This window comes from Leptonychotes weddellii, unplaced genomic scaffold (genome assembly GCF_054177405.1).
Source record: "Leptonychotes weddellii isolate Sample4059 unplaced genomic scaffold, ASM5417740v2 HiC_scaffold_3739, whole genome shotgun sequence".
Taxonomy (NCBI): domain Eukaryota; kingdom Metazoa; phylum Chordata; class Mammalia; order Carnivora; family Phocidae; genus Leptonychotes; species Leptonychotes weddellii.
The window spans coordinates 725-9,299 of record NW_027976757.1 but is presented as its reverse complement, the minus strand read 5'-3'; the positions used below and the strand labels follow the sequence as shown (position 1 = coordinate 9,299).

At 56.6% G+C, this 8,575-nt stretch overlaps 1 protein-coding gene across 1 annotated transcript; it reads left to right on the top strand.

Moving 5' to 3' along the window:
- The first annotated feature begins 202 nt into the window (after positions 1-202).
- Positions 203-8,049, top strand: KRT78 (keratin 78). The gene is made up of 9 exons (XM_006741559.3): positions 203-857; positions 1,274-1,488; positions 2,473-2,533; positions 3,001-3,096; positions 3,970-4,128; positions 4,483-4,608; positions 7,054-7,274; positions 7,512-7,546; positions 7,628-8,049. The coding sequence occupies exons 1-9, from the start codon at positions 483-485 to the stop codon at positions 7,879-7,881; spliced, it is 1,542 nt and encodes a 513-aa protein (XP_006741622.2). The 5' UTR covers positions 203-482; the 3' UTR covers positions 7,882-8,049.
- The last annotated feature ends 526 nt before the right edge of the window (positions 8,050-8,575 follow it).

Below are 8,575 nucleotides of genomic sequence, written 5' to 3'. Positions count from 1 at the left end.
GATTCTCCCTTGAGAAGCTTCACACTCCTCTGTCCAGCATGGCCAGGGCACTCGGATGCTCCACGGAACCCCCTCTCTTCTTCCCCATCCCCCCATCTCCTTCTCTGGGAAGCTCTCCTTGAATGACTCTCAGTGATGGCTCAGGGCCATCGCTCCCCACCTCCAGCACTGGAGTCCAGGTCTCTGGCTGCTTCCTTGTCTTCGGGACGTGCCCAGCTCTCCTGCTGGCCTGGGAGCTCCGAGGGCAGGGTCTGGGCCTCCTCTCCCTTGGGCTCTGCACGTGTTGGGCCCCTATCCTCCAGGCGTGTCAGAATAGGTCAGCTAGAGCCAGTGACAGACACAGTCAGGCCCAGAGCATCTTGCTCCCCGAGGCCCAGCCCAGGCATGGGAGGGGATAAAAGTGTCGTGCTGGGGCCTCAGGGCAGGAACTCACACACCTCGATTATCCTCTGTCTGCAGCCGTGTGACCTTCCGTCTCTACCATGTCTCCCTCGTCATGCCAGGCCTGGAGGGGCTTCAGTGCTCACTCAGCCTGTTCTGCTCACCTGGGGGGCCGCGGAGGCGGCAGCAGGGGCAGCTTCAGCAGCAGGAGCTTTAGTTCCTTTGGGGGCTGCAGAGGACCCTCTCGTGGGAGGGCTTGGGGATCAGGGGGAAGACCATGGGTGCAGTGTGGGGAGGGCCGTGGTGGGCCCGGGCTTTCCCTGTGCCCTCTGGGGGGCATCCGGGAAGTGACCATCAACAATAGTCTGCTGACCCCATTGAAGATTGAGATCGACCCCCAGTTCCAGGCGGTGAGGACTCAGGAGACCCAAGAGATCAGAACCCTCAACAACCAGTTTGCTTCCTTCATTGACAAGGTGAGGGTCCACTCGGCTAAGCCCCTCTCTCGGCCTCCCTCAGAGGAACTGTTCTCCATGGATTTGGGAATGGGGAAGTCTGCTCTGCTACCACTTTTCTCATCACTTCTGCAGCAAAGAAGTCCTTCCTGTGGTCTAACTGCAGGCTCTCTGATTATGCTGAGGCCCCGCTGTTCTATGGTTGGGGCTCAGGAACGGAGAACAGCTGTTCAGCAGTAGACCCTCCCCTGTTAGCCATCCCCATCATTTTGACGTGCTCAGAGTCTCCTGGGAGGGCCCGAGGCTGCCCCTGCCCAGGCTGGATTGGGAGGTAGGGGAAAGGTGGGCTGACTGGAGGGCCCCTGAGGCTTTCCTTGCCAGAGCCTGTGGCCAGGGAGCCCCACGGGAGCCTCAGGGAGCCTCTGCTTGGGCGGCAGGTTCGCTTCCTGGAACAGCAGAACAAGGTCCTGGAGACCAAGTGGGAGCTGCTGCAGCAGCAGGGGGTGAGTGACAGCCCCCCGGACCTGGAGTCTTTCTTTGAGGGCTACCTGGCCCAGCTCAGGTGGCAACTGGAGCAGCTCCAGAGCGAACGAAGGGCTGTGGATGCCGAGCTGAAGTTCTGCCAGGACCAGGAGGAGGAGTATAAGGCCAAGTAGGCAAACCCTAGTGCCCCATGGGCCCCAGGTGGGGTCTGGGAGGGTTTGGAACGGGGCTGGCAGTTGGAGGGCCTCCCACGTGCTGAGCTCCCAGAGACATAGGACTGGCCTCCCCTCTTCATCCCATTCCCTCTGATTCTCAGAGTGCCCCACCTGTGGCAGGTAAGGAGGCCCCACAGTCCCCGATGCCCAGGTCTGGAGAGCCTCGGTTCCAACAGACCCAGCTCTGAGGGCCATGTTTCGGGTCAGGGCTGGGAGGGGCTTCTTTAAACAATGCCTCAGCCGGTTTTTCCTCCATAAATTCCTGTTGAGCAGGCTGTGGGCTGAAGTGACTCAGATGTTCTCTGGTCCCTGTGGTGGAAGGGAATCCATTTAGTGGGACCATCCCCAGGCGTGTGGCATGATTCACAGCTGGGCTGTGTTTCTGGGTTCCCCACCTAGGTCACCTGGTGGCGTGAAGAGAGCCGTGGACTAACAGGAGGCTTGGGTTTGGTGACTGCGAGCCAGGGGAAGCAGTGTGGCCTTTTACCTTTGCCAGCCTCAGCGGCATGGGAGGTGGAGTGGGTACTGGAAAGAGCCCAGGAGACCTGGTTTTAGATCTGCTTGGGCCACTTATTATCGGTGACTTGGGCAAGCCATGTACTCTCTCTGACAAAAGCCAAAACGCCTGCTTCACATGACAATTGTGAGCAGCGAGTGAGAAAAGGTGTTGGAATGTGCCTTATAGACGTGAAGGAAAGTGGCCTTGGCAACCTCATGTGGTTAAGTGGACGTGAGCTGAAGGAGTGGAGATGGACGTAGCCAGGATGTGACAATGACTTCCTGATGGGAAAGGCCGAGGAGTGGGCTGGTTATGTGTCCTGCTTGGGAGCGTCTAATGGCGGCAAGGGGGGCCTTTTCAGGGAGGTCGTGCTCGGAGGAGGGGCATGGGCTCTGATCTCACCACCTCAGGCAGCGTCCTTCTGTACTTATTTTGACAGGTATGAGGAGGAGGCCCACAAGCATGCCACGGCTGAGAATGACTTTGTGGTCCTAAAAAAGGTGAGGGTGGGGGGTCAGCTGCTTCACTGGGATCCTGAGCACCCACCATGCACAAAGCCCAGTTCTGAGCTGGGACGGTGGGAGGTGGGAGACCCTAACGCAGCACATGATACCACACTGCCTGCAGGGGGCCCCCAGAGAAATGGGACTCCTATGTAGACACAGTGACCCCAGAGCAAGATCTGACGGAAGGACCCCATGATGAGCTCCGGGTGTCACTGTGGGAGAGGGTGGGGAGGGAGTGGAAGATGCAGAACTGGTTGAGAGTAATCAGGGAAGGCTTCCTGAAGGTGGTGTGTGCCAGTGTCAGGCAAAAGGGAGAGCAGAGCAAGGGGGGCTGGAGGAGGAATGGGTCTCTGGGGATAGCCATGGGTGAGTATCGAGTAGTGTGTGAGCAGAACTCCTGAGCCAGAGTGGGACCCACAAACAGAAGTGGGAGTACATGGTTTCTGTCTTCCTGACCCCAGGATGTGGATGGGGTTTTCCTGAGCAAGATGGAGCTGGAAGGCAAGCTGGAGTCTCTGCAAGAGTACATCTGCTTCTTGAGGCAACTCTATGAAGAAGTGAGGATCTGCCAAGTGCAGGGCGGTCTGCTGAGGGCCGGCGGGAGTGAGGGGAGGGGACAGGGCAAGCAGGCTCCCTGGCTACAGTGGGAGTGGCCAGGAGGCGACGCCTGGTTAGGGTGACTTAGATCCAGTCATTCAGTCATTTGACAAGCAAACATGGAGAATGTACCATGTGGATTGGTGGGTACTGGAGATACACTAGGGAATAACCAGACAAAAATCATGACGCTTGCTTTCTGTTGGGAAACAGACAGTAAACAATAGATCTAGTAAAGAAGTAAATTGTATAATATGTTAGAAGGTGACCAGTGCTATGGCCAACAGGAAAAATGCTATGGCAAACAGGGAGAGGGGGCTTAGGAATGTGGGTGGGAGGTAGGGCAGGTGGTAATTTCAAATAGGGTGGTCAGAGTGCCTTATTTAGAAGATAAAGTTTGAGCAAAAATTGGAAGGAGGTGAGGAAGTTACCCAAGCAGATGGGACCAGAGCTTCCAGGCAGAGGGAAGGGCCCCCAGTGGCGTGCTGGTATCTTTATGGAAGTAAGGAGGCCATGGGGGTCGGAGCAGGAGAAGGAGAGCAAGGGGGTGTGATAAGCAGTCAGAGGAGTGATGGGAACCAGGTGATTTCGAGCTTGCAGGACATTTACCTTTCCTGTCCATGCTGCAAGGGGCATTAGACACCACCTCCTACAACCCTCATTTTCAGATGAGGAGACAGCAGGGAGCAGGGCAGGCCCAACCACCCAGCGGAATGAGGGCTGCCCCCTGATGGAGTTCACGGGCAGGAAGTCAGGCATCCTGCCCCCCTGCCTGGGGCTCCAGGGGGAAAGGGAGAGGGGTCAGGTAGACACTGAGTCAGTCTTCCCAGCAGGAGCTGGGCCAACTCCAGACCCAGGCCAGTGACACATCCGTGGTGCTGTCCATGGACAACAACCGAGGCTTGGACTTCAGCGACATCATCGCGGAGGTCCGCGCCCGGTACGAGGAGGTCTCCCAGAGCAGCGAACAGAGGCAGAGATGCCAGACCAAGGTGCCGGAGCTGGGGGGCAGCACTGGGCGGGAAAAGGCTGGGTCTCCCTGCCCACACCCCACAGGGGTCGTCCAACTCGGTCCCCTTGGGGCAGTTCTGATAACCCCCCCGGAGCTCCAGGGCTGGGTGGCATGGCCACTTCCCCTCTCCAGGAAGGGGGCAGCGCAGGGAAACCGTGGGAGACCAGTCTGGACTGTTGCAAGCTCATCCTACCGTGTCCTGGCTTCAGCGTTTAACTCGCATTCCAAGTGAGGACGTGAGGAGGCACAGAACTGGGGACATGGTGTTTCTCATGGTCTTGAGGTCGGAGGTGAGGGTCCTCTTAACCAGTGGTGTCACCTCTGTCCCCTTCAGTACCAGGAGCTTCAGGCGTCTGCCCGGCTTCATGGAGACAGCATGAAGGAAACCAAAGTCCAGATCTCTCAGCTGCAGCAGGCGAGTCAGAGGCTGCAGAGTCAGATCGAGAACCTCAAGAAGCAGGTAAGGCTCCCAGAGCCCCCTAGGTCTTCCTTTGTACTACCTTTGTGCCAGGGTCATTGCTGGCTTTGTGTGCAGGTTTGATAACTAGCTGGAGCTTTGGATACTTTGTGTGGAGAGAACCTCAAGCCCCATTTTGGAGGAATTTGGCCTCCCTCCTATGACTTCAAGCCTGTGTGTGTTCTGTGCTGAACAACTCCAGGGGCCGCTGCTCACCTGCCTTCCATGGCCAAGCGTACATCTTGCTTTTGGCTCCTTGGGGAGAGGGTCGATCCATCTTTCTTGTCTTATATTCTTGTCTTTCCTTACTCTTACTCCTCAAGCCCAGCGGAGACCCTAGGGCCAGGTGCTGACTTTTCTGAGTCCCGTGTTAGGGAGGGTGAGAGCCAGGTGAGATGGGGGGGGGTAGTGAACCTTCCTTAGGCAGGTCTTTGTGCAGGTTGGAGGTGATGCTGTTGGGGCCTGGCATGGGATGGAGTGGGGAGAGGAGGAGGGAGAGGATGGTAAGGGCAGGGGGGTGGTTCCTTGCTGGTCCTGGAGCCCTCACTTCTAGATGTGAAGGACTGCAGACTCTTCAGCTTTCAAGTCTCTTTGCACTCACTTTCCCCAAACCCAAAGAATCGGTCTTGGGATCGGCAGACGGTTGAGAGCTGAGACTAGAGTCTCAGGCAGTTTCCTCAAGCATTTCAGCTTGACCCCCAGGGCGCTCCCGTGGCCCGTCCTCTCCCAAGCCGGGGCCCTCCTGGGAAAGCCCTTGGAGCTCCATTCCGAAGCCGGGACTCAGTCTCCACCCATCCCTGCCTGCTGTCCTTTGGAATGTGATGTGGGACCGAGATGAAGGTGACCAGGTCTTATTACCCAACGTGCTGCCACAGTGTTTTTGCCCATAAATTTGAATTCCTTGCTTTGGAATTCCCTGGGGTGGCGGTTAAAATGCAGATTCCTGGGCCTCTGTCAGACTCAGGCAATCAGCCTCTCAGGGTGGAGCCCAGAAGCCTACTTTCTGAGCTCCGTTCAGCCAGGCGATTGTGAGCGTGCAGTCTCAGCCCAGCGGCCAGCACTTAGGAGGGCTACCACGTCCCCAGAGCTGGGAGCCATAGCTCTGGCACACATGCTTTTCCTGCGAGAATCCCTCTTGGGAACACAGCCCCCCGCTTACTCCTCCTTTTCCTGCACAAACATGATGGACCGGACTCCCCTGTGCCAGGTCCCGGCAGAGCCCCGTGGGCTGGAAGCAGGGGACCAGCTAGCAGCTAGCTGTCCTGGGTTAGGGACCCAGCTCTCCCCTCACTGCCTTTCTGAACCTCATTTTCTTCATCTGTAGACTGGAGATGATGTTGTCCATCCACAGGGTGCTTGTGTATAGAACAGAATAGAATAATGAGGCTAGAATGGGGGTAGAATAATGAGAGCCCTTAGGGAATGCCTTTCCTGATCCTGCGGGTCAGTCAGCTGGATGGCCAATTAGATGGGGATGTTGCTCTCCTGGGAGTTTTCTGTCTGATCAGAGAGGTAAGTACAGAGAGTGTATTTCTCAAACCAAAAATTGGGGCCTGTGGTTTGATATACTTTTTTTTTTTTAAAGATTTTATTTATTTATTTGACAGAGAGAGACACAGTGAGAGAGGGAAGACAAGCAGGGGGAGTGGGAGAGGGAGAAGCAGGCTTCCCGCGGAGCCAGGAGCCGACATGGGGCTCGATCCCAGGACCCCGGGATCACGACCTGAGTTGAAGGCAGACGCTTAACTACTGAGCCACCCAGGCGCCCCTGATATACTTTAATAAGAGGACAAAGTATTGGAAGAGGTGCTAAGGGATGAGGTTCCTGTGGCTGCTGTAACAAAGTACCACAAACTTGGAACTTGAAACACCAGCCCATGTGTTCTCTCAGTTCTGGAGGCTGGAAGTATGGAATAGGGGGTTGGCAGGTGCGCTCCCTCAGAATCCTTCCTTGCCTTTCCCTAGCTTCTGGTGGCCCTGAGAATCCTTGGCATTCCTTGTCTTACGGCTATATCACTCCATCCGTGCTTCCATTGTCAAGTGGCATCATCCTTGTGTATCTGTTGCTGTGTTCTGTCATCTTTTTCTAGGGACACCACTCATGGGATTTAAGGCTCATTCTATATACAGTATGATATCATCTTGAGATCCTTAACGAATGACATCTGCAAAGACCCTATTTCCAAATAAGATCACAGTCTGAAGTTCTAGGTGGACATGATGTTTTTGCGGACACTAGTCAACCCACTCCGGGAGTTAAGGAAGCAGAAGAGGAGATGCTTTCCCTTAGAATGAGAGAAACGGGGTGGGAGGGGGATGGACATGGATAATTTTGAGCTCCTAAGATTGTGGTCTACCCTGGGCTTTAAGCTCTAGCCATCGTAGGTTCCTTGGGAGGCTGTGCTGGACTTGCAGCCACTTTCTCCCTCATTTCTACACCCTTTCCAGAATGCCAGCCTGCAGACCACCATCACTGATGCCGAGCAGCGTGGGGAGCTGGCCCTCAAGGATGCTCGGGCCAAACTGGATGAGCTGGAGGCCGCCCTGAGAGCGGCCAAGCAGGACCTGGCCCGGATGCTGCGCAAGTACCAGGAGCTGATGAGCACGAAGCTGGCTCTGGACGTGGAGATCGCCACCTACTGCAGGCTGCTGGAGGTTGAGGAGAGCAGGTGGGGACCTGGGAACATGGGAGAGGTGGGAGAGGAGGATGGACCGCCACCAAGGTGCTCTCCTTGCTGAGGGGGATTCTGAGACTTCCTAGCACTCTGAGCCACGGAGGGCAACCCATCCTGCTGGGAGGGATTTAAAATCGGGACTGTGGATTTGATCTGCTGAGAGGCTAAAATACCCGGGGATGCATTCTTTGCAGCCTTTCTGAGCATTTCCTCTTTTCCTTTCTCTGCCAGGATGTCTGGGGGGTGCACCAGCCAGGTCACTATCTGTAAGTATCAGGGGGCTGGGGGAGAGCGGTCCCTGTGGGGAGGTGAGGACTCTGCAGGGACCCTGCTACATTTCTTGGCAGCCGTGGGTGGAGGCAGCACCGTTGTGTCTGGAGGAGTTAGCGGTGGCCTGGGGAGCACTTGTGGACTCGGAGGCGGGAAAGGCAGCTTTGGGTCCAGCTGCTCCAGCGTCGTGACCGGAGGCTCCAACGTCATCCTGGGCTCTGGGCAGGGCACTGTTTTGGGCTCCTGCTCTGTGTCCGGCTCCGGCTCTGGCTGCCACACCATCCTGAAAAAGACGGTGGAGTCAAGTCTGAAGACGTCCGTCACATACTGAGTGACCTGGCAGCCACTTGCTCCCTGTGCCTTCCTGAGCCCTCTCAGCCCTGCTCCCACCTCCACCACCCACCTCCCTGCACGGCCAGCTCTGTGTCCATTGCCCACAGCCTGAGCCAGCCCACAGGCGACTCAGCAAAAGTCAATAAAAATCATGCCTGCCGCTGTTCTGAGTGTGTGCCCAGACTGGCCTTGCTCCGCAGACGGGTTTGTGTCTCATCTGCCTGCTGTCTGCCCCAGGCCCACCGTGCCCTGTCCTCCAGCCAACCAGCCTCATCCTCTCCTCTCTGCAGCCCTCAGGCGGAGCTGGGTAACCCCTGGTGGGCTTGGCCAGCCAAGTACTGTCCTTTGTGGGGAGAGGAGAGGCCTGAGGCCCACTCACCAGAGCCTGGGGGCTGGAACGAAGGGCCACCACCCTAGTCCTCCTCACCTGCCTCTGGACCTCCATCTCTCTAGCTCTCCTATGAAATGAAGCAGCACCCATTTCTCCCTGAGGGGGTCTCCCTTTCTCTCTCCTCTCTCCCACTCTTTCCCTCCCACAAATTTTATTGAGAGCAAACCATACTCGAGGCACTGTGGCAGGACTGGGCTACACTTGCAAGCAAGATCAACCCCATCCTGCCCTCCTAATGGACTCAGTGTCTCTCTTTTTAAAAAAGTAAGCTCTATGCCCAGTGTGGGGCTCAAACTCATGA